Source organism: Pogona vitticeps, chromosome 5, assembly GCF_051106095.1.
Source record: "Pogona vitticeps strain Pit_001003342236 chromosome 5, PviZW2.1, whole genome shotgun sequence".
NCBI classification, from domain to species: Eukaryota; Metazoa; Chordata; class Lepidosauria; order Squamata; family Agamidae; genus Pogona; species Pogona vitticeps.
Window position 1 is genome coordinate 181244782 of NC_135787.1, and position 25210 is coordinate 181269991.

Sequence of the window (25210 nt, forward strand, 5' to 3'; positions counted from 1 at the left end):
TACTGGGGTCCCTTAGGATTCCTGTTGACGCAGGGAAGCCATTGGGAGCCTGAAGGAAGGGTAGGTATCAGACCTTGATATCAATTCACACATGCATAAATGGTAATTTCATTTCACCTGGTTCAAAACAGGCTTGTATTTCAGCCCTGGCTTGTTCAGGATCATCTCCAGCTGCTTAATGGTGAAATTAGACACTCCAATAGACTTCACCAAGCCTGCGTCTTTGCACGCCTCCATCGCCTGGGAAAGAAAACAGGGCAGATTTGGTAACTCATCAATCTCTTAGTTGCTACTGAGCCTAGATCAGGAAGGTGGCGCCTTCCCTTTAATGCTCCAGCCGGCTTAGAAACCAGGGTTGGCTGTACAAATTTAGCATCTAGATTTGGGCTACGATACATCACTGTTGCAATTGTTTGAGGTGTGTGTGTGTATCTTTGTTACATTTATGTCATGTTATGTTAATACTCGTTTAACAGACAGACACAATGACCAGAGAGTGTTGCACACCTGGGCCCATCGTGCCATTTGAAATGCAGGGGATGGAGCAGCTGCAACACAATTCATGAGCCTTAATGACAATGACAGCAATCCTAGGAGCTCCTGATTGGTCCCTTCACTCCTGAGAGTGTTTTTGTCACCGGCAAGAATAATACTAGGATATTGATAGGACACTCCTCTTAAGTGCTTTGAATCATTTTGTCTCGCATAGAAACAAATACAGTACTAACAATATTAATACTAAGAGTCCAGATTTGGTAAGGGCTGTCACCTACCTCCCATGTTTTACAAAGATCTACCACATCAGTAAGGAATTTTCCATTTTCTCCCTTGGGCAATAATTCTGGCCCAGGCTGTAAATAAGAATAAAGATATATGTGGTTAGGCTTGAGAAGGAAGCAGAGAAAGCTGTGCTTTTACAGGTCATGAGAAAGAGAGCTAACTTTCCAGGAAATCTAAAAACTATGAGCAAAACAAGATTTTATGAACAGCTGTTAATCAGAGGTGAAAAGATATTAATGTTGCAGAGAAGGGACCAAGATCTAAGCAAAGGAAGCTAGTTTGCATATTCCTACAAGTGAGAGCAGCTTGTGCTTTGACACTCAGATGCTTTTGTAAGCTAAGAATTTCCCTCTTCATATCATGGGCTATCTCAAACTTCTTTTTCTGGCCTCCCACGGATCACATTTTCTATAATTCATTGGCAAATTCTGTGTCCACTCTCCATTTTTACATACCTAACTGTCTCTACTGGCCCCCTGAAATATTCCACACTTAGCTTTCTACAGCCTAGCAACCTCCATACGTTGGGGACTACAACTCCCATCATTGGTAAGGCTGTGTTAAGTGGATTTGAGATGAAAGCAAAAGGAAATGTAGGGGACAGCAGACTGGAGAAGTAGCATTATGTTATAGTATTTTTTTTATTCAGTCCTACCATAAAACTCAAAATCATGCTTATTTATGCAGCTACAGAAGAGCACATTTAGGCTTGGATGCCTAAATGCAAAAGTGAGAGCTGAGAGGAGAGGAAAAACCACAATCCAGTTCTTTTATGTGCACAATTTCTCGTCAGTTGGATTTTTCCGTAATGCATTCAAAGGTATTGAGGAATATTCACCTTCAGAGAATAAGGGTTGTGTATTATGAACAGATCGATGTAGTCAAACTGGAGCCTCTTCAGCGATTCTTCTAAGCACTTCCGAACTAACTCAGGCCGGTGGAAGGTATTCCAAAGCTGTCAAAAATGTACAGATGTTTAATCTTTGATAACAACCATAGAACAGCAGGAGTTTAGCAGGCAGAGATCTTAGCCAAGACACAATTTGCTTCTAATGGCTAGGTTCTCACATCTCACCAGGTAAGTGTTGGAATAATTTCAATCTTTCACCCTTTAGCACTGGGTATCTTGGGGGGTGGGAGGTGAGGAAGCTTTGTAGCCTGATGTGATTGTCCTTTGCAAGGAACTCGATTGGTAAAGTTTCTTTCCAGCATCTACCATTTGAAGCAAGTCTCCACTATCCATTCCTGATTGTTTCTGATTCCATTGATTTGTTGTTGGCACTCTCTTCTGGCCACCCTCTAAGCATTAAGCATGTAGCACCTCCTGGATGCTGGAGACTCCATTTCCCACCTTGTTTCCCCTGACCATAACTACAGATGGTTAGTGTAAGTAAAGATACCTTTTCTGTAGAGTGATTTTTATCACAGAAAGGGCTAATTTGTCTCCAAATCAGAAAGGGTGATGCTTTATGAGACTGGGCTGATTGTCCGGGCCTGTCTTGTGTTCAGGGCTATCAGGAAAGGTGAGAGGAGCTCATGGGATTTTACACCTCATATGCCAGGGCTAATCTCTAGGTACTCTGAGTTCAGTGAATAGATTATGCATGTTACATGCTGCTCTGCATGTTTTGCTGCAATCCAGTTTACACATCCATCATTATCAAGGTTAACTTCACCACGGTCCTTTTATGACTTTTTTCTCTTTTGCTTTGCAAGAAAAAGCTATTTAGGAGATGAAAGACAGGTGAAGAAAGTCTAACTGAACTTGTTTGTTCACCAAGTCCAATTAGCAGCCTTTGCGCTAACAGTAAATGTCTAGCTGAAATCAATAAAAGATAAGACATGAAATCAGCTATATATAATCATGTTTAATACAAAAGCAAGGAAACCGTGTTTTCAACCTTTTTCTCCTAACAACCATGAGGCAGCTATGTTTTTACACCTGTGTAAGTATAATGGCTTAAATTGCAGCAAAGAAAGTTGCCAATTACCTTCCTAGTTGTGTGTCAGTCTCTCAACTTCGTTCATGACTAAAAATGCGAGCGACAACTTGTTACTTAGAGTAAATCTCCTACCACAATTTGAGAAGGTTCACTTAAACCAGAGTAAATTTTCCTTACAGTTCTGGCCATTAGTTCTGTGAAAGGAACATGAAGTCACAGGCCGAGAACACAAGTTGTTTAAACAGACAGAATCTGGTGAAACAAAGCTGAACAATTCATAACTTCTTTGGCACTCATATCTGTCGAGTTCACAGTTCAACCATAGTAGATGGATAAAACTGGTATTCTGGAAAACAATTAAACTGTTGTTCTTGTGAACTTGGGCTGCTCTATTAATGTGCCTGTAAGGGGGTGTCACAGCCCTACACCTGAACATCTGAAGAAAACACTTTCCATCTAGTAACCAGAAAAAGGAAAAATTTTGGAATGAACATTTTGAAAGTTAAAAACAAAAAAGTCCTCTTGAGCAATAACAGATACACTTACTAATAAGAGACCATGCCCAATCAATGGCATAAATAGTACAGAGCAACCATTATTCCTGAATAGCCTTACTTTCTGATAATTTGTAATGTGTATGAAATATGTTATTGAACAATGACTTTTAAACAACATACTCATTATATTTTTGTTGATCAAGAAGAAAAGGGCATTCAGAAGAGGTTACCTTTCCGGTGTAAAAAATGTCTTCCCTTTTAATTGTCCCATCAGCAATCTTCTGACGAACAGCGCGTCCAACCTGATCTTCAGTGTCATAGATATATGCGCCATCAATGTGACGGAAGCCAACTTCTATTGCTGTCTTGACAGCTTCCTCGCACTTGCTTTTTTGGCCCTGTCAGTTTAAACAGTTAAAAATTAGTTCTGGGGACTTTATTATTATTATTTTAAAGAACAGGTTTCATCACCCATGATTTTGTTGGAAGTAGAAACTGTAGCTGCCAGTGTATTCGCGAAGGCTTTCATGGCCGGGATCTAATGGTTGTTGTGGGTTTTTCAAACTCTTTGGCCGTGTTCTGAAGGTTGTTCTTCCTAACATTTTGCCAGTCTCTGTGGCCGGCATCTTCAGAGGACAGCACTCTGTGCTCTGGTATGCACAGAGTGACAGAGTGCTGTCCTCTGAAGATCCCGGCCACAGAGACTGGTGAAACATCAGGAACAACAGTCTTCAGAACACGGCCAAAGAGCCCAAAAATCCCACATCAACCTGTAGCTGCCAGTGTTGTTATTTCTCAGGTAGTTCAAGGAAATCATGGTAGAACTGTATCTCTCTGTGTGTATGTGTGTGTGTGTGCATGTGTTCGTATCAACACATGTATGTTTTTCTAAGCCACTTCAATTAGTTAGGTATCCCAAAGTATGGGAGTTCAGTTCCCCACTGTGCATCACAAAAGAGCCAGTCTATGTGACCTTGGGGATGATGCAGAGATCAAGGGTACCCCCAGAAGAAGGGGATGGTAAACCACTCTTAATTTTGATCTTAGCAGCAGCAACTGCAATCTTCAGTGATCTATCCTTAGTGGAATGTTTTGAATCAGTTGTGTAGCGGTTAGGAATATAATTAATTTTGAATGATGACTATGATGATGGTAATAATAATGCGCCATCAAAATCGGTTTCAATTTTTGGTGGCCCTTTTCAGTTTTTTCTATGTAGACAATACTCAGAAGTCTTCTTGGGATACCCTGGGACTATGCAGCTTGCCCAAGGCCACACAGGCTGGTTCTTCTCCCTGGATGCACAGTAGAGAATGGAATTCCAAACCTCTGGCTTCGCAGACAAATACCTAAGTCACTGAACTAATAAAATGTCATGTAACATATTAACAACTACCCCAGTTTTATTAAACACTATGAAATATATCCAGCTTCATCAAGTTAGAGATCCATTAGCACCACCCATCATCCTCTATACCTCTTCTATCCTGCCTTGACCAATTCATCATCTTCTATCACACCCCATACTCCCACCACCCACTTCACACCCTAGTTTTCAAACCACTACTCTCAACTCTCTGGCTTGGTTCCAAAGGGTGGAGCCATACAAACAATATTGCTTTTAGCAACCTTATCAGCAGTGAAAGCCAAACCTGCGATGTCTCCACTCGCTTAGGGGGCCCTGCCATGAGGCAGAGCTGGCCACGCCTGAAGGAGAGAAAAGTGGCCCTCTCTGAGGGCAAATGCTGTGGGGGCCCAGCCAAGGCTCTGCTATGTGGGCCCCACAATCTCTGCCCCTCATAAATCAGCTGGCAGCCCTCAGGTGCTGTGAAACAAGTTGTCTTATTGAAACGAGGGCAGAAAGAAATGGAACAGACAAGCTTTGCTTACAAGCATATCAGGCACAATCCAAAAAAATAGACAAAAATCATATGACACCTTCAAGATCAACTGCTATATTTTAATGGTGTGCTTTCGTGGATCAAGTCTACTTCAGACGTATGGAAAAAAATGAATAAAATAAGGAATAAAATTAAAAACAGAAGGAAATACAGAATTCACAAGTTTAGAAGGGGGTCATCCCGTGACTTCAGAAAAATGCTCTAGAGTACATAACAGGAAATGGTCTCCTCTCTTGTAATTTGCAGATGGGTTTGCTTTGTTTTGTGACTTGCCTTCAGGATTAAGCCTCAGAGTTCATTTGATGCCCGACTTCTCAAAAACAAGAGCTTGCCTTGTTTTCTTCCTCTCCCTGGACAATGTGCTTTCAGCTCTAATGACAGAGAACGCATAATGAAATTTAATTGCCTGCGGAGGCAAGGGAAAGATGCCAGCCTCCTGTTTGCCTCAGGCATCCAAATATGTGAGGCCAGCCCTCCTTGCAGGCTGATACACCAGAGTTATCCTGAGGGCAGGATTTTGGAGCAGACCTCTGGGGCTAGGCTCAGCAGAAAGTGTTGGATAGACCCCGAAAATAGCACAACTATGTCTCACAGTAAGCAAAGAAATGCAGTAACGGTTGTTGTGGGTTTTTCAGGTTCTTTGGCCGTGGTCTGAAGGTTGTTCTTCCTAATGTTTCACCAGTCCCTGTGGCTGGCATCTTCATAGTCCAGAGCACAGAGTGCTGTCCTCTGAAGATGCCAGCCACAGAGACTGGCGAAACGTTAGGAAGAACAACCTTCAGACCACGGCCAAAGAACCTGAAAAACCCACAACAACCATTAGATCCCGGCCGTGGAAGCCTTTGAGAATACATAAAAATTTAGTAACATCTAAAAAGAGGGGGCCCTTCAGACTATTAGGTCTATAATGAAGTCTGTAATTATCTATGTTTGTACAGTCTGTACACAATAACTGAGCCAGCCTTCTACCTGTTCTGATCATGAGGACTAGGCACTTAGCTAGTCCAAAGGAGACTTTACTACACAAATACTGAAAGTCAATCTATTCTACTTACAGCATCTCCACAATAGGTGCCGAATCCATAGACAGGGATTTTGTTGCCATCATTCATGGTCAGTCTGTGGTCTTTTGTAAACGCCATCTCTAGAAAAAAAAAAACCCTTAATTCAAGCTTTGATCAAAAAATGGAAAAGGTTACAATTCCTCCCCTCTTCTGGTGCAGCTGCGCTCCCACGAAGTACAGAGACACTCCAGTGAGAAAAGCAGGGCTAGGTATCCAATATATATATCAAAGGGGAGTTCTCAGAAAGAAGGGGAGGTTCGTTGGGTGTGGGGTGGGAGAAATGCGTCCAGATTGGTCCAAGCTGGAGGCAGGCTGGTCAACAAGAGTACAGTATTATCTCTCCTTGGCACAGGCTCCGCACGCCCAGCCAGCTCTCTCTCTGCATTGCCCTCTTTCCTGCCAGGGTACATGTGAATGCTTGCCAACTTGCCTGCCTTTCTGTGTGTGGAGGCTGAAGGGGGTGGGTGCCGATGGAGACCCCGCTTCTGCCCCAAGCCCTGTCAGTCCCCCCCCCCCCGAGTCTGCCTCCTGCCCCACCAGCCACAATGGGCACCAGTCCTAATATACCCCCAAAAAAGAAGAAGCAAAGCTACTGCTTGCCCACAAACTCAGATCAAGAAACTTTGCAGAATCCAAAGGGACTTTGCTGTAATTTATTAGAGGACCAGATGCAAGACACTGTCAGACCTCTTCTTCAGCCCGAGTTGATGAAAAGCAAGGGCGAAAGGAAATCCCGTTATTTTGCAGTTTTTAATGTTAAGCGAATAGTCGTGGCTTTCGTACTTTCTTTAAAGTTTTGTGCGTAAAGACCATATTAACTACGATCTCAAACTAGCAATGACTTTGCAGTAAATAATCCGCTTTTTACAAAAAGTCAGAGTTGCCTCTTTTTAAAAAAAGTAAGCAGGAAGTAGCAAAAACTGTTTTTGCTTTTTTTTTTTTTTTAAAGTAGCAAAACTGTTTCAAGCAAAGACAACTTCGCCAACTTGGGGAAACCAAGTTGAGTCGTAGCGGGTGGGAAGACGCGCGACAACCCAGCGAGATCTTTTTGTTCTCTGAAAAGACACAACTCATCCTAAATTCCTGTGAATTTCCTTGAATAAAAGAGCTCGGCTTCCACACTGCCAAAAAACAACAACCCCTTGCCGTGACCTTGAATTACAGTACAGCACTTTATAAGGAACCAGTGTCCTGACGTGGCTTCTGTTAAAAGGTATCAATCAGGGAGAGTTGCCAGGCAACGGTGGGCGAGTTTTATTCTGGGACCAATTAGGGCAGGGATGGGGTGCGTCCTTGGATTGTGACTGGATTTCCCCTCAATACGAGCATCTCCAATCCCCGCCCCCACAGCTGGAGGGGAGTGTCCCAAATGCAAAGAACCCTTAAACGACCTCGGAATGTGTTACTAGGGAAAACAAACTTATCGTGGGATTCAGCCTGTTGCAAACAGAGTGATCCCCCCACCCCGGATTCCCTCTGTGTATGCATTGGGTAATATCTATCTCTTTTTCCGACTGTGAAAGTATTGCCTGAATGGCTGTGGGGGGGTGTTATCACTCGGTGACTGCACAGATAAGGTCCACTTGCTGCTGCTTCTCACTGTCTGTACAGAAGAATGAGCGGAGAAAGTGGAACTTGACCTGACCTGACCTTCCATGTTACTTTATCGATGGTTTACACTTATAAACAGTGTGTATGTTCCTCTGTAGTCTGCGTTGCACGTATTCACACTTTGGCTTAGCCATTTCATTCAAGTCTAGAACAGCTTTTCAAAATCTTTTGACACAGAGGGTTTTTTTAAAGCATCGGTTTAAAAAAAAAACACCAGGAAAAGCAAACTGTTTTTTTTTAAATCTCTATTTTATGAATGTGGCACATTGAAATATAAAAAAAGAGGGTGGGGATGGGAGTAACTAAAGCTTGTCGCTTGAAACCCAGGTGAAAACTATCTGGACTATGTAAAAGATGAATGGTAAAGAAAGATGGGGGGGGATGCTTTCAACTGAATGCCAATACAGTGTGGGAGGAAAACGTCACAGATACTACTGCGGACCACAAGAAAGGCAAATGAGTGGGTGCTCAGTCAAGACTAAACTCTCACAAGAGCAAAAATCAGTAAAAAAAAAAAAAGGCTAGCCTGCTCTGCACACATAATGAGAATACAGAACTGACTCGAAAAGATGAGATTGCTGAGAAAAGTGGGGGGGGGGGGCACTGAGAAGAGAGGAAGATCAAACGTGAGATGTATTGACTCAAGAAAGGAATTCACAATAGTTATGTTGCAGCCTCTGAGAATGCTGCTCCTCAGGGCACCCGTGGGAGGAGTGAATGATTATTAAAACAATTCATTTGTAAAATCTACAGACATCCATCTATAAATTGTATCAGCGATAAAAAGCATATTTATTTCAGTTCCACTTATAGTATACAACAAAGGCCCAAACACTCAGCAAAGGGATAGCTTTTATTTTGGCATTTGGGAAGACCAGCAGATCTTATTGAGATGGTTGGTGAGGTCAGCAGGAAGCAAGGAATTCTGCAGCTTGTGATTCGGAAAGGATTGCTGCACAGAGGGAAACACACTTCCACGAACCACAGGTAACAAAGCAGACGAGCCTGCTAGATAATTCCTCAGTCATCTGGCTGTTGAAATAGGGGATGGTGATCATATCTGAAAAACCAAATAAACAGTGGAATGTCAGTTGAGAGCTGGCCCTTGGAGACATGAGAGAGGTGCATCATGACCAGTCCTCCTAACTTCTTTTCACAAATTACGTGAGAATACGGTAGTTTTGGACTTGACAATCAATGTGCCAGATGAAAAGCTTAAAGGACAGTTTTATATTCTTGGTATATGTATGTGCATTACATGTAACAAAGTTGATAATCAGTGTAACTCTGTGTTGCCTTCCCATATTTTCCCTTGTTGTTGTTTAGTCGTTAAGTCATGTCCGACTCTTCGGGACCCCATGGACCACAGCACGCCAGGCCCTCCTATCTTCCACTGCCTCCCGGAGATGGGTCAAATTCATGTTGGTAGATTTGATGACACTGTCCAACCATCTCATCCTCTGTCGTCCCCTTCTCCTCCTGCCTCCACACTTTCCCAACATCAGGGTCTTTTCCAGGGAGTCTTCTCTTCTCATGAGATGGCCAGAGTATTGGAGCCTCAGCTTCAGGATGTGTCCTTCCAGTGAGCACTCAGGGTTGATTTCCTTCAGAAAGGATATGTTTGATCGCCTTGCAGTCCAGGGGACTCTCAAGAGCCTCCCCCAGCACCACAATTCAAAAGCATTGATTCTTCAGTGGTCAGCCTTCTCTGTGGTCCAGCTCTCACTTCCATACATCACTACTAGAAAACCATAGCTTTGACTATGCGGACCATTGTTGGCAAGGTGATGTCTCTGCTTTTTAAGATGATGTCTAGGTTTGTCATCACTTTCCTTCCAAGAAGCAGGCGTCTTTTAATTTCGTGGCTGCTGTCCCCATCTGCAGTGATCATGGAGCCCAAGAAGGTAAAATCTGTCACTGCCTCCATATCCTCCCCTTCTATTTGTCAGGAGGTGATGGGACCAGTGGCCATGATCTTATTTTGTTTTTTTATGTTGAGCTTCAGACCATTTTTTTGCACTCTCCTCTTTCTCCCTCATTAAGAGGTTATTTAATTCCTCATTACTTTCTGCCATCAGAGTGGTATCATCTGCCTATCGGAGGTTGTTGATATTTCTTCCAGAAAGTTTAATTCTGTCTTGGCATTCCTCCAGTCCGACCTTTCACATGAAGTATTCTGCATATAAGTTAAATATGCAGGGGGACAATATACAGCCTTGTCATACTCCTTTCCCAATTTTGAACCAATCAGTGTTTCCATATCCAGTTCTAACTGTTGCTTCCTGTCCCACATATAGATTTCTCAGGAGATAGATAAGGTAGTCAGGCACGCCTATTTCTTTAAGAACTTGCCATAGTTTGTTGTGGTCCACACAGTCAAAGCCTTTTGCATAGTCAATGAAGGAGAAGCAGATGTTTTTCTGGAACTCTCTGGCTTTTTCCATAATCCAGCACATGTTAGCAGTTTGGTCTCTAATTCCTCTGCCCCTTCGGAATCCAGCTTGTACTTCTGGGAGTTCTCGATGCCTTCCAACCTCAGGGGCTCATCTTCCAGCGTCATATCTTTTATCCTCTTTTTTCCTGTTCATGGAGTTTTCTTGGTAAAGATCCTGGAGTGGCTTGCCAGTTCCTGCTCCAGGTGGATAGTGTTTAGTCAGAACTCTCCACTATGACCTGTCTGTCTTGGGTATCCCTGCAGGACATAGCCTATAGCTTCTCTGAATTTACTCTAGCCCCTTCACCACAACAAGGCAGCAATCTGTGAAGGGGTCTTTTTCCCTACCTCCTCTTCATTCTGCAAATAACGCCACTGGCACTTCACCAAAAAGAATACGATATACATAGAATGTGTGTTTCCTAATTGAAAGTAATAGTGCATGTGTATATATGCATAATTATGGCAATTTATTATTTTAAAATTTAATAGCAGTATTCATCTGCAGCTTTAGCTATCTGCACAGATTTCTTCCTTTCCCTGTTGCTTTAGATAGAGTTTCATTGAACAAACCGCTTGTAATAATTACATGCCATCAAGTCATCCTTTCCAGGGGTTCCGTTGCATTCTAGGCATAGAGTACTCAAAAGTGGTTCACCATGTCCTTCTTCTGGGGAAGCTCGGAGACCATGCAGCTGGCCCAGGGCTACATAAGCTGGCTTTTTTTCTGGGATACACAGTGGAGAATGAACTCCCCAAATTCTGACTATACAGATAGATACTTAACTCACTTATATATATTTGTATAAATGAATTTTCAAAGGTGACTTACAGTCCATCTTTAAGGTATTTCTGGTTTCTATTGATGCCATCAAGGGCTTTCATGTCTTCCTCGGAGAGAGAGAAATCAAATACCTGACAGAAGAAAAAGCTGAGTTGTAACTGTGTTCTTTGGTAGCACAGATATATGTTTGCCTTAAGAACAGCATAGATGAAGAACTGAGTTCCAAACATGAGAGGAATGTGACCCTGAGAGACCCACAGAGCTGCTGCCAGTCAGAACAAGCACCACTGATACTAGAGGGCTATTGGTCAGGTCCAACGTTATTAAATAAATAAGTACCATCAAATCAATTACAACTTATTGTAACTGTCCTCAGGGTTTTCTATAGGTTTAAGGTACTAAGAAGCAGCTGATCAATCCCTCCTCCTGAGGGCCCTCGGGGGTTCTGTATCTTGCCCAAGGCTACACAGGCAGGCTCTTCTCTCAGGAGGCACCGTAGGGAGTCAAACGCCCACCCTCTAGCGCTTCAGCCAGGGACCTGGCTCGCTCAGCTACCCAGCCAGCACAGGGAGTCTCTGTTCGTCCTCTGAGGCAACCTGTCTCTCCTTATGCAAAGTGAAACTGCACTAAAATTTCCTCAGCCTTATGACCCTTTAGCTGTACTGGACTAAAACTCCCATCACTTGTTTATTTATTTATTTATTTACAATATTTTTTAGCCGCACCATTGCCAGTGGCTTCTGGGCGGCGTACAACATTAAAACTTAAAAACATTAAAAACATTTTAAAAGACAATATAAAATAGCATATATTAAATAATTCTTAAAACATTAAAATTAATAAGTCCTGCTGCTTATATGGCCAGCTAGGGAATATTGTTTAATTAAAATGCTGGCTGAACAGAAAGCTCTTTGCCTGGCGCCGAAAAGCCAAGAGTGTTGGAGCCAGGCGGATCTCTCTAGGGAGGGCATTCCAAAGTTGGGGGGCAACAACCGAGAAGGCCCTATTTCGGCATGCCATCCCCCTCACCTCTTTCAGGGATGGCACCTTCAGAAGGGCCTCCTGGCCTGATCTTAGAGGATGGGCAGGCTCATATGGAAGAAGGCGGTCCTTTAGGTAACCAGGTCCTAAGCCGTTTAGGGCTTTATATGTCAAAGTAAGCACTTTGAATTGGGCCCGAGCAGCAACCGGCAGCCAGTGTAAATTTTTCAGAACCGGCGTGATATGAGTCCGTGTGGCGGCACCACTTACCAGCCGCGCAGCCCGGTTCTGTGCCAGTTGCAGTCGTCGGACCATCTTCAAAGGCTGCCCCACGTATAGCGCATTGCAGTAGTCCAGTCTGGTTGTTACCAGTGCATGAGTGACTGCTGCCAGGCTCTGCTCATCCAGGTAAGGGCAAAGTTGATATATTCTCTACAGCTGTAAGAAGGCACCCCTGGACACCGAGTCCACCTGGGCTTCCAAGGTCAGACTGGGGTCAAGGAGCACCCCCAAGCTGCGGACCCTGTCCTTTAGGGGGAGTGTAATCCCATCTAAGGTAGGGAAATGGCCCTTTAACCTATCTGGCGGGGCACCTACCAGCAGCACTTCAGACTTGTCTGGATTGAGCCTCAGTTTATTGACCCAGTTTTTTGAAGGAGTTGCAGACCTACGCAGCAGGATAGGATCCAAATGGGGAAAGTTGGTTTAAACATTTAAACATCAGGCAGAAGAAAAAGATGATAAATCAAAAACACAGAATGCTGGACTGTACCATTTTAGAAAGCTGAGGGAACAGTAACGGTAATATTTCATACATGGATGCCAGGCCTTCCCCCTCTAATCCTAAATTTAATATACATGGACAGACATACTGAGCTGTAGTCATGTGTGCTATGCCTGGGCATTGTATTCCTCCAGATATGTACTCTTACTTCCAAATGCTCCTCTATCAAAACCAAGAAAAAATAACTCTGCATGTATTAGTAGCTCAGAAAAAAATATTTATCTGAGCTCCAGAGGTTTCTGCATGAGACAGAGTGTCTACATCCCTTTCAATCTGGCTTCAGGCCTGGTTATGGGACAGAGACGGCTCTGGTCACCTTGGTGGATGACCCTATGCTGGGAACTGTGTCCCCGTTGGTTTTGCTGGTTGTCTCAGTGGCTTTGGATGCAATCGACCATAGTCTCTTCCTGACTCCTCCCTCTCTGAATGGCATTTTGGTCCACTGTGGTGCTGAGGAATTCTTGTTTGACAGCTGGTCTGCTGGTCTGTGAGGAAGGTCCCTCGGGATTCTGTTTGTTATTTAACATCATCAAGAAACTCCTGGGAGAGATTATCTGAAGTTTTGGAACTGAGTGTCACCAGTAGGCAGAAGACACTCAACTCTACTTCTCCTTGCCACCTAAATCCGAGGAAGCTGTTTTGGCTCTAAATCAGGGTCTGGACCAGTCATGGACTGGATGAGGGTGAATAAATTGAAACTGAATCCAGATAAGACCGAGGTGCTTCTCATCAGTCAAAAGGCAGATCAAGGAATCGGGATGCAGCCAGTGCTGGATAGGATTACACTCCCACTTAAAAAACAGGGGTGCCGCTTGGGGGAGCTCCTGGATTCATCCCTGAGGCTGGATGCCTAGATCCCAGCAGTAGCCAGGAGAGCATTTGCACAATTAAAACTAGTGTGCCAGCTACGTCCGTTTCTTGAGAGATCTCATCCGGCCACTGTCATCGACACCCTATTTACTCCCTGGCTGGGTTACTGTAACATGCTCTATGTGGGGCTGCCAATGGAAGTGTCAGGAAACTTCAGCGGGTCCAAAATGCAGCAGCCAGATTGCTGACTGGGGCTGGTCACAGGGATCATATAACCCGCCCTTCACTGGCTGCTGATCAGTTTCTGGGCACAATTCAAAGTGCTGGTTTTAATCTATAAAGCCCTAAATGGCCTGGGTCAAAGTTATCTCAAAGACTGTATCTCCCATTAGGAGCCAGCTCAGGTGTTAAGATCACCAAGAGAGAGGCCTTTCTCTTGGTCCGGCCACCTTCAATGCTGTGTCTGGAGGGGACCTGGGAGAGCGCCTTCTCTGTTGCTGCTCCCAGACTTTGGAACTCCCTCCCACAGGAGGCTAGGCTGGCCTTATCTTTGCTGTCCTTCCACAAGCAAATAAAGACCTTTATTTTCAGTAACTAACTACCTGTGTGTGATTTTTAGATGGATTGGTAAGCTTAACTGCTTTGACTGTATTTTTAGTACTACTTGTGTTTTCCATTTTTGGGTTTTCCCTTTCTCAGAGTGGCATTTGTTCCCCCCCCCCCCCAATATTTATATTCTTATTGTTCTTAGCTTTAATATTACCCTTTAATGATGTAAGAAGCCTCTTTATACTCATTGTTCTTAGCTTTGTCTTTTAATGATGTTAACCACCCTTGTATACTCATTTTTTGGTCAACTTTAAATATTGTATTTCCATGTTGTAAGCCACCTTGGGGTCCTTTTCAAGGCGAAAGGCGGAGTGAAAATATTTTCAATAAATAAAAAAACACTGCAAATCTCTCCTTGTTTTGTTGGTGTGCTGCTTCCATGGACAGCTTAAGTCAGGAGGCAGTAATTATTTTAAAAATCTTCCCGTAATTTGCAATGGTATCATTTAGAAGACTGCCTGAAAGGAAACACAGATCTGTACCAGCTATTGCGAAATAGAAGGGCAGCAATACAAACATCTCCTCAGTGGCAAATATATCTCTTGACTGCTTTACCTGGATTTGTTCCTCAATGCGATGTTTGTTGAAAGATTTCACAATGACCACCACACCACGTTGCAACTGATGGCGTAGGGCCACCAGAGCTGGGGTTCGGTGGTATTTCTTGGCAATGGCGTTCAAGACTGGGTCTTCAAGCAGAACAGGTATGTTCTGATCTATCCTGTTAGGGAGTCACATAAGAAAGAGAGAGGAAACTTCATCAAAAGGAGCAGGGTTCACTCCCATAACGTGCATCACTCTGCAAGACATCCATCATTTCACCAACAATGCTCTAAAGGACCAATACAGCCGATCAAACAAGCCAAAAGCAAGATAAAACAGTGTAAATAGAAATGCTAAAAGCTCTGCACCCCTATTCTTTTTCATGCTGAAAGATTGGATCGACTCATGATTAGCACTAATGTTGTGCAGTCGACAGAACAAAACACTGAAAGGAATAATGAGCAAATAAGGTGCAAATACCTGTCTGGTCACTCCCTTAATAGGGTGATCAAGGTATGTGAGAGATTAGAGGAGTGTTCTCCCAGTGCCAACCCTCAGTGAGTTTCCATGGAGAAGCAGAGATTTGAAACCACGTCTCCGGAGTCCTAGTCAACCTTGTACCTCTTACACCACTTTGGCTCTCAGTTCTATACATGAACAGTGAATTTATTGTTTGTGTATGAAAAAAATGTTAAACAGTAAGTTTTAATGATAACTGGGCATGCCCTGCGGTCACAGAAAACAGGCTGATTGTGGGAGAGAGAAAGGAAATGGAGTTTTTTGGTAAAAGGGCTGGTCTTGGGGAATCTCTGATCAAAACCACCTGATAAAATCCTACCTACTGAGGCAGGATATACTCTTAAAATCTTTTCTTCCTTTCCTTATTGAATATCACTCCCCGTTCTTATTGATTGCTACAATCCAGATTTTAACTTGAAGGAGTTTACAATACAATTAAAATGCTGCTGATAACCCCAATCAATTGCCATTAAACCAACCAACCAACACCAGTCTTTATAAAAATGATGAATTCAGTAAGAGAGAGCAGAATTCCTGCAATGGAGAAGGGCAGAGGCCGAAGGAGGTGGGCATTCCCCAATTTTCTCTCTCTGTCTCTGTCACTCTGTTTCACTCACTCACTCACTCACGCTCTCTCTTACCATGCAGGATCCCTCTGAGATCCCAAGACACTATATGCTTCCAGGAGGATCCCATGGGATTTGCAGAAGGCCAGCAGCTTGTTTCGGCTCCAATAAGCATGGCATTCAACCTATAGAGAGACAAAGCCCCAACATGATCCAAAAAGGAAACTTCAGAAGGGAAAGGCAAGAATGCAGTAAGCCAGAAGGGAGACTGGGAAGGACACATTTCTGCTTGTTTAGATACCTTGCAGTGTTCATCCGCTAAAACATGGGCTTGTCTTTTCATATGCACTGTGTTTTCCAGGCCATTAAAATAATAATTTTGGTGTGCTTGCGGTTTCCAGCATCACATACTCTGGAGTGAATTCCCTGACTCTCAAATTTAAATCTCACAGAGTCAAAATATGATGATGACATAATTTGTAGAAGGGGGAACCAACTTTTTACCTTAAGAAACAAAAGACATTTTTGAAATGCTAGCACAAGATCTCCTGAGCTCCATTAATTGTTTTTGCTTTCTGACTTATTAGAGAGAGGTAAACGTAGATGCCATTTGCAACTCTGATTGCTGAGGCATGAGAGCCTTGAAGGAATTTGTCTGGAAGGCTGATGGCTCATCACTATGAAATAATGAAACTGGTGTCCTCTACAGTTTTTGTCTCAGTGTTTTCAATTAATAATCATCAATTATTAATCATTATTTAATTATTAATTCAATTATTAATCATTATTTTTAACCTCTTACATTCTCTGACTCTATCTCTGACCCTAATATGGTAAATAAGGCAAATAGCATTGCATACACCTGGGAGGAGGAAAGTTTTAAGGGTCGGATCATACTTCCGCACTATTAGAGAGCAGGCCGGGTAGGTGGGGCTTGTCAAGCCATGGAAGGCAGCCCATTTAGGAGAAGGAAAACTCCAATTTCAAACCTCCACTGCCTTGCGGCTATATCCACTCATGGAAAAGGCTTCGGGAGTTAACCTAGAGGCAAAATCCGGAGCTGGAGTCTGGAAGGCAGTTCGTGTCGTTCTGCCGACTCCTGCGATGTTGCTGGAACCAATTGTATTGATTCTTGCCTTTCCATTGGACCATTTCAGCAACGTGGAGAGGGGGGGATTTGCTGCTTGGGTAACAGCCTATCCTCTATACTACTTTACCCAGGCTTCATGCTTTGGAGAGGACACTCCTCGATTCAGAGCATGTTACCATACTCTCTCGAGACTGAAGGATGCCTATGATGATAATCTGGTGATTTATTAACAGAGAATAACCATCAATCCTGGAAGCAATGTGTGAAGAATGCTTAAAGTGCTACTTAACTGCACAAAGATTTTAGACAGATTTTTAAAATGTGAGTAGCCATAAAGCTATTCGTTATCATAATAGCAGTTTTTTTCAAAAAGGGACTAATTTAAAACTTTGTTTCCTGTCCTCTCAGATGCTGGGGTCCCCGAGGATTCCTTTTGACCTGAGCAAGGTTTTCAAGTATGAAGAAAGGGTAGGTAACAGGCCTTGATACCAATTCACACATGCATAAATGGTAATTTCATTTCACCTGGTTCAAAACAGGCTTGTATTTCAGCCCTGGCTTGTTCAGGATCATTTCCAGCTGCTTACAGTTGAAATTGGACACTCCAATAGACTTCACCAAGCCTGCGTCTTTGCATGCCTCCATTGCCTGGGAAAGAAAACAGGGCAGATTTGGTAACTTTTATCAATCTCTTAGTTGCTGCTGAGCCTAAATCTGGAAGACGGTGCTTGTTTCTCTTTAAAGCTCCAGCCAGATTAGAAAACAAAGTTAGCTGTAAGTATCTAGTTTTGGGCTGTGTTATATCACTATTGTTCTTTTTGGGGTTTATGTGTCCGCACGTGTGCATCACAATCAATGAGCCTTGTCATACAAGCCCTGATAATAGTGGCACAAGGCCTGGAGGGGAAAATCCTCCCAGAGGACTAGAGGTAACCTTTCCAAAAGCTATAGCAACAGCAAGGGCTTGGAACCAAGGATGTCCTATGGGTTATAGATGAAGCCATAGAGGATGCAAGCCTTAGTGCCAATGGCAGCATTCATTTCAGCTGCTGAAAGGGGAAAATATACTAAGATATTCACAGGACACTTGTTTTAAGGTACTGTGAATCATTATGTGTATCACGGAAAAAAGTACTAACTTTTCATTTGAAGAGGAATGTCCACTGTGAACCTACTCACAGATATTCCTTGTTCCTTTGGAGTTCCATTTATTAGGAGCAAGAGAAGAAGAAATCTGTGAGACCTGTGGGAAAAGCTCCCTGCAAATGGATGTTACATGATGACAACATCCATACTTGGTCGAGTTATCTATCTTATGCCTTTGAACAAAGCTTATTGAAAAGTCCTGATTTGGTAAGGGCTGTCACCTACCTCCCATGTTTTACGAAGATCTACAACATCAGTAATGAATTTTCCATTTTCTCCCTTGGGCAATAATTCTGGTCCAGGCTGTAAATAAAAATACAAATATATGCAGTTAGGCTTTAGAAGGGAGCAGAGAAATCTGTGCTTTTAGAGGTCATGAGGAAGACAACTAACATTGCAGGAAATCTAAAAACTATAAACAAAACCAGACTTTATGAACAGCTCTTCAGTAGAGCTGAAAGCATATTAATGTTGCAGAGAAAGGAAGAAGGACTAAACAAAGCAAGCTAGTTTGCATAATCTCACAAGTGACAGCAGCTTGTGCAGGGACACTCAGATGCTTTTATAAGCTAAGAATTTCTCACTTCATATAATAAGCTATTTCAGCTGTCCCCAACTTTTTTGGACCGCGGACTGGTTGGGGAGGGGGCTCTGTGTGTGGGGTGCAGGGGCAAGAGAGACTTGCCCCTGCGTAAGTGCGACATGCCCCTGCACGAGTGCAAACATGCTCCTGAGTGTGCATGACATGCCCCCTGTGAGCGTGACACGCCGCCTGCGCAAGCGTGACAAGCCCACCATGCATGGGGATAGGGGGCGGAGATCCGTCTCTGCGACCCAGTTCTGACAAGCCCATGGGCTGGCACCGGGCTGCAGACTGGGGGGTGGGAACCCCTGGGCTATCTCAAACATCTTTTTCTGGCCTCCCCACGGATCACATTTTCTATAATTCATTGGCAAATTCTGTGTCCACTCTCCATTTTTACATACCAACCTGTCTGTACTGGCCCCCTGAAATATTCCACTCCCCAACATGTGGAGGTTGCTACAGCCTAGCAACCTCCACATGTTGAAGACTACAAATCCCATCATTGGTAATGCTATGTTGAATGGATGAGAGATGAAAGAAAAAGGAAATGTAGGGGACATCAGACTGGAAAAGTTGCATTATGTTATAGTATTTTTTCATTCAGTCCTACCATAAATATCAAAATCATGCTTATTTATGCAGCTACAGAAGAGCACATCAGTGCTTGCACACCTAAATACACATCCGCCCAGAGACCTTTGGGTAGAGTGGGCGGCATATAAATTAAATAAATAAATAAAAATAAATAATAAGTGAGAGCTGAGAGGAGAGGAAAAACCGCAATGCAATTGTTTTATGTGCACAGTTTCTCGTCAGTTGGATTTTTCCACAATGCATTTAAAGGTATTGAGGAATATTCACCTTCAGAGAATAAGGGTTGTGTATTATGAACAGATCGATGTAGTCAAACTGGAGCTTCTTCAGAGATTCTTCTAAGCACTTCCGAACTAACTCAGGCCGGTGGAAGGTATTCCAAAGCTGTCAAAAATGTACAGATGTTTAATCTTTGATAACAACCACAGAACAGCAGGACTGTAGCAGGCAGAGATCTTAGCCAAGCCACAATTTGCTTCTTATCGCTAGGCTCTCACATCTCACCGGGTATGTGTTGGGATAATTTCAGTCTTTCACCCTTTAGCACTGGGTATCTTAGGGTGGGAAGCGAGGAAGCATTGCAGCCTGATGTGATTGTCCTTTGCGAGTAACTCAATTGGTAAAGTTTCTTTCCAGCATCTACCATTTGAGACAAGCCCCCACTATCTCTTCCTGATTGTTTCTGATTCCATTGATTTGTTGTTGGCACTCTTTTCTGGCCACCCTCTAAGCATTAAGCATGTAGCACCTCCTGGATGCTGGAGACTCCATTTCCCACCTTGTTTCCCCTGACCATAACTACAGATGGTTAATGTAAGTAAAGATACCTTTTCTGTAGAGTGATTTTATCACAGAAAGGGCTAATTTGTCTCCAAATCAGAGAGGGTGATGCTTTATGAGACTGGGCTAATTGTCCGGGCCTGTCTTGTGTTCAGGGCTATCAGGAAAGGTGAGAGGGGCTTATGGGATTTTACACATCATATGCCAGGGCTATTTTCTAGGTTCTCTGAGTTAAGTGAATGGATTATGCATGTTACATGCTGCTCTGCTTTAGGCAGAAACATGTTTTGCTGCAGTCCAGTTTACACATCCATCATTATCAAGGTTAACCTCACCATGGTCCTTTTTTGACTTTTTTCGGCTTTGCGAGAAAAAGCTATCTAGGAGGTGAAAGGCAGGTGAAGAAAGTCTAACTGAACTTGCTTGTTCACCAAATCCAACTAGCATCCTTTGAAATAAGAGAAAATTTCTAGCTGTGAAATATTTGTTATATTTTTGTTGATGAAAACAAAAAGGACATTTAAAAGAGGTTACCTTTCCAGTGTAAAAAACGTCTTCCCTTTTTATTGTCCCATCAGCAATCTTCTGACGAACAGCGCGTCCAACCTGCTCTTCGGTGTCGTAGATATATGCACCATCAATGTGACGGAAGCCAACTTCTATTGCTGTCTTGACAGCTTCCTCGCACTTGCTTTTTTGGCTCTGCCAGTTTAAAAGGTTAAGAATTAGATCTTTTAACTTTATTATTATTATTAAAAAAAGAGGTTATATTACTTATTGCTTTGTAATTGCGGCAGCCAGTATTGTTATTTCTCAGATATAGCTCAAGGGAGGCCGTGCAAGAATGGTGTGTGTCTGTGTGCTTCCAAACTTGTATATATTGTGGGTCACTTCAGTTAATTAGTTATCTGGCTATAGAGCTAAAGGTTAGGGAGTTTAGTTCCCCACTGTGTATCACAGAAGGAACACCCTATGTAGCCTTGGCCATGTGGAATTTTTTGAACTAGATGTGTAGAGGTAGGGAAACAGATAAATTGTAGTAATAATAATAATAATAATAATAATAATAATAATAATAATAATAATAATAATAATAATAATAATAATAATAATAATAATAATAATAATAATAATAATAATAATAATAATAATAATAATAATAATAATAATAATAATAATAAAAAATGTACCATCAAACTATGCTCAGCTTCACCGTTAGAGACCCATTAGGACAATCCATCATCCTCTATCCCTTTTCTATCCTTCCTTGACTTTTATTTTTTTTAAATGTTTGTTCTTCTTTCTCCCTCCCAGTGTTCCCTAGTATTCAAACAAGTTTAGAAGGGGTCATCCCATAACTTCAGAAGAACATTTTAGGATATACAGCATGTGTTTGTCTCATCTCTTGTAATTTGCATGTGGCTTTGTTTTGTGACTGGTCTTCTGGGTTCAACCATAGAACCCATTTTATGCCCAGCTTCTCAAAAGCAAAAGCCTGCCTCTTTTCCCTCCTCTCTCAGGCCAATGCACTTTCAGCTCTAATGACGGAGAACAATAATGATATTTAATTGCCTGTGGAGGCAGAGGAAAGATGCCAGCTTCCCATTTACCTCAGGCAGCAAAATTTGTGAGGAAGCCCCCCTTGCAGGCATATACATAATAGTTACCCTAAGGGCAGGATTTTGGGGCAGACCTCTGGGGTTTGGTTCAGCAGAAGGTGTTGGATAGACCCCCAAAACAGCACAATTGCCTTATTGTGTCTCAAGGTAAGCAAAGAAATGCATTAATGTCTAAAAAAGGGGGGCCTTCAGACTATTAAATCCAGAGTCTGGAAGTATCTATATTGATGTACATGAGGACTAGGCACTTAGCTACTCAAAAGGAGAATTTATTTTTCGCTCCATAAGACGCACCAATTTTTTAGGAGAAGAAAACAGGAAAATATAATCTGTTTTCTTCGCTCCATAAGACGCACAGACTTTCCACCCCCCCTGTTTTGTGGGAAAAAAGTGTGTCTTATGGTGCGAAAAATACGATACTACACAAATACTGAAAGTCAGTCCATTCTACTTACAGGGTCTGCGCAATAGGTGCCGAATCCAAGGACAGGGATTTTGTTGCCATCATTCATGGTCAGCCTGTGATCTTTTGCAAGCGCCATCTCTGGAAAAGCCCTCTTAATTCAAGCTTTGATCAAATGGAAAAGAGTAAAATTGTTCTATTCTGGTGCAGCTGCGCTCCCACGAAGTACAGACACTCCAGTGAGGAAAGCAGGAGCAAGTCTCCAATAAATGTAAAAGAGGAGTAGAAAGAAAGAGGGGGAGGTTCATGGGGTGTGGAATGAGAAACATGCATTCAAATTGGTCCATGCTTGAATGAATGTTTTCACACCGACATTGGAGGCAGGTTGGCAAACAAGGTATTATCTCACCCTGACAAAGTCTATCCACACACACCCAGCCAGTTCTCTCTGACCTGCCTGCTTTCCTGCAGGGTACATGTTAATGCTTGCCACTTTGCCTGCCTTTCTCTGCTGGTGTGGGTGGGTGGATGGGTACCGCCCTTCTGCCCCAAACCCTGCCAGTCACCCCTGACTCTGCCTGTAATGGCCTCTGGTCTCACCAACCACAATGGGGACCAGCTATTGCTGGATATTGGCCATTCTGGATCCTCTAGGAGACACCAACGCTGTACTCATTTACCTGGGAGTCAACCTGGTTGAACTCAATGGGACTTGCTCCTGAGTAGATCTGTATAGCATTGCTCTGTTCATGTCTGTCAGAGAAAGGGAAAAGTTCATGTCATTTTTAAATTTTGAATAATATACTGAAAAAGAAGAAACAAACCCACCGCTTGAAACAAACTCAGATCAAGAAACTTTGTGGAATCCAAAGGGTCTTTGTTATAATTTATCAGATGACCAGATGTAAGACATGCTCAGACCTCTTCTTTAGCCTCAGGTGGTGAAATGAAATGGATAATGTAAATCTCCTCTCTGTGTTTCTTTGCAACTTTTAATACTAAATGCTAAATAAGCAGCAATGATTTCCTTTTTTCCCTAGAGCTGTAAGTAAAGACTACATTAATTGCAAACCTCAACCTCGTTGGGACTTTGCAATAAAGAATCAGTTTATATATATATAAAAATCAAGAGTTGCTTTTTTAAAAACGTAAGCAAGAAGTATGGGGTACAGGTCCCAAAATAGAAAAGGTGCACATGGAATATCAGTTGTTGTGGAAGAGGAAAACGAGAACAAAATGCATGGCAGTGCCAGTTAAAGTCAAAGATGCCCGCCCAGATTCCATCCAGCAACCCGCAGAGGGTGTCAGCCTCAAAAAGCTTAAACCCATTCAAGATTAGTTGAACATTAGGGTGGAGCTGAACAAACCTATGTGTTGCTTTTAATAGTATTATCAGCAGTGTAAGCAAGATTTGCAAGCTGCCCACTCATTTAGGTGACCCTGTCATTAGGATACACTGCTACACAGCTGCTACATTGCTAGGTTGGTCATCTTGTACCTCTAATCCCAACAGTCCACAGGGAGGCTTATTGGTCTTCACTAGCTGCTTCCCCCCCCCCCCCCACCGTTGCTCACTGTCCTTGGTTGGGGACCTATTCCTCTCACTGGCCCACTGGAATCTCCCATCTGGGCTTGCGTTTGCAGCAGTGACCCAAACCAGCTCACACCCTTTCAGGAGGGCCACTAATGCCAAGCCATCAAAGGCCCCTGACCCCCAGCAACTTGTCCCCTCCTGAAGAATCAACTGCAGTCATTGGTTGTCCTTCCTCCTCCACCAGTGCCTCTTCTCAGTGGCAGTGAGTCTGCTGGGTTGGGGTTCTGCTGGGTGCTTGTGCCACCGTTGTGTGGGGCTGAATGGCACAAGGGGTGCACCTCCTACTCCATGTTCTCTGCCTAGGTCAAAGCAGACCCATTCATCTGTCCATGAGTGTTTCAAGAGCAGCAGCCAGTTTTTTTTTTTGCCAAAGTTAGGACTGGGCCTCTGTGCAATCCTTTCACTCTACCCATTGAGGGTGATGAGCCTCCCTCCCCCTTTAAGCCTGGCTCCCACCATCCTGTCCCGGCTGTTCTTCTGCCTTCCGTCAGCTCTGCCCCCCCCCCCCGGTCACAAGTAATCTGGGCCAAGGAGGGGGGAGCAGCCGAAGTGTCCTCATCACAAGAAGCTAGTTGCATATGCCAATTTCAAAATGAGAGTTGCAAAGTTAAGCTAGAGTTATGGGCTCTAAATTCCACCTCTGGCAGCTATTGTCCAATTATCCAATTATCCAGAACTCACCGGAGTGAAGCCACTCAGCTTTCTCCATCCCTCCGTCATGCATTGAAACCAAAGTTCTTCTTTGGCTAGGGTTTCAGGTGACACTGAAATGTGGCGAACCTTTTATCAGAGAAGTTGGGAGAAAATGTATTTGACCCACTCGGTAAGCGAGTTATAGACAAACTAATAGTGTTGCCTCCTGGCTGAAGGAAGATGTTGTCCTCAGTTCACAGTCCTGCTTGGACAGTGTTCTGGGTTGAGGCCAACAAGAGGGCCATTAAATTTTCGCACTAACTAGTTTTGAAGTGAAGTTGTATATGATCTATACGCGTCTCCCTTCAGAAATGCTGCGGTTAGGGGCACCGGACGCCGGATGTAGTTGTGTGTATAACATGCCCTCAAAATGTAACCACAAAGCATAAACAGTTGACTAACAGAGAGAGAGAGAGAATGAGAGAATGAGAGAGAGCTCCTCTGACCCGCGTCAACTCCAGCATTACTTCGAGCTCCTTCTGCGGCTGCCAGATGGAGATGCCATGCCAGGAAGGGGCCTAGCTGAGCTGCCATCAATGGATCGGAGCCCACCACACCCACAGCAACAGGTATAAGTGTGAGAACCACTTTTCCCAGGCCACTTTCAAGAGAGGAAGAGCAGCACAGTATTTATTGAGGATTCGTTTATTTATTGGAACATTACTGAAAAAAAATCTATATATAACCAAAACCATTCTGCTCGGCCCCCGTGCAATTTGAGGGAGAAGTATAATCTGTTTTCAACCTTTGAAATAACACCTGAAATAAGAGAAGGCATAATCTCATGGTTCTGCTCCTCAAGGGCACAGATGATAGGTGCTCTAAATCCACTGTAATTGTTTACGAGCCAGCTTGCTTGGTTTTCAAAATTTGCTAGGA

The 25210-nt window shown here is 43.2% G+C and overlaps 3 protein-coding genes across 5 annotated transcripts in view; 1 reads left to right on the forward strand and 2 right to left on the reverse strand.

Moving 5' to 3' along the window:
• The window catches only part of LOC110071445 (aldo-keto reductase family 1 member C3), a 74004-nt gene extending 67417 nt beyond the window's left edge, over positions 1-6587 (reverse strand). Inside the window, exons 1-5 of one of the 2 annotated variants that reach the window (XM_072999792.2) lie at positions 6177-6587; positions 3451-3618; positions 1619-1735; positions 774-851; positions 118-240 (exon numbers count right to left, since the gene is read on the reverse strand). In XM_072999792.2, the coding sequence (XP_072855893.2) occupies positions 118-240; positions 774-851; positions 1619-1735; positions 3451-3618; positions 6177-6263 (573 nt within the window). In that variant the 5' untranslated portion in view covers positions 6264-6587. The remainder of the gene's footprint in view (positions 1-117; positions 241-773; positions 852-1618; positions 1736-3450; positions 3619-6176) is intronic. The other variant, XM_072999791.2, reaches the window with a different exon arrangement.
• Positions 6588-7539: 952 nt separating this feature from the next.
• LOC110088833 (aldo-keto reductase family 1 member B1) overlaps positions 7540-25210 on the forward strand; it is a 40897-nt gene continuing 23226 nt past the window's right edge. The window contains exons 1-2 of one of the 2 annotated variants that reach the window (XM_072999799.2): positions 7540-7665; positions 17325-17384. In XM_072999799.2, coding sequence (XP_072855900.2) covers positions 7555-7665; positions 17325-17384 — 171 coding nt within the window. In that variant the 5' untranslated portion in view covers positions 7540-7554. Of the gene's footprint in view, positions 7677-17324; positions 17385-25210 lie in introns of both variants that reach the window. The other variant, XM_072999798.2, reaches the window with a different exon arrangement.
• LOC110088827 (aldo-keto reductase family 1 member C3-like) lies at positions 8632-22278 on the reverse strand. The gene is made up of 9 exons (XM_072999797.2): positions 22097-22278; positions 20557-20724; positions 19510-19626; positions 18288-18365; positions 17442-17564; positions 15902-16011; positions 14754-14919; positions 11063-11145; positions 8632-8856 (listed from the first exon to the last, which is right to left on the reverse strand). The coding sequence occupies exons 1-9, from the start codon at positions 22181-22183 to the stop codon at positions 8817-8819; spliced, it is 972 nt and encodes a 323-aa protein (XP_072855898.2). The 5' UTR covers positions 22184-22278; the 3' UTR covers positions 8632-8816.

Excerpts from the sequence above, each read along its gene's own strand:
- LOC110088827 (XM_072999797.2), bottom strand. The coding sequence starts at position 22,183 with ATGGCGCTTGCAAAAGATCACAGGCTGACCATGAATGATGGCAACAAA. Across the intron at positions 18,366-19,509 it reads ACAACCCTTATTCTCTGAAG|CCTGGACCAGAATTATTGCC; the intron begins GTGAATATTCCT and ends TTTTATTTACAG. Across the intron at positions 17,565-18,287 it reads ATCTTCGTAAAACATGGGAG|GCAATGGAGGCATGCAAAGA; the intron begins GTAGGTGACAGC and ends TTTCTTTCCCAG.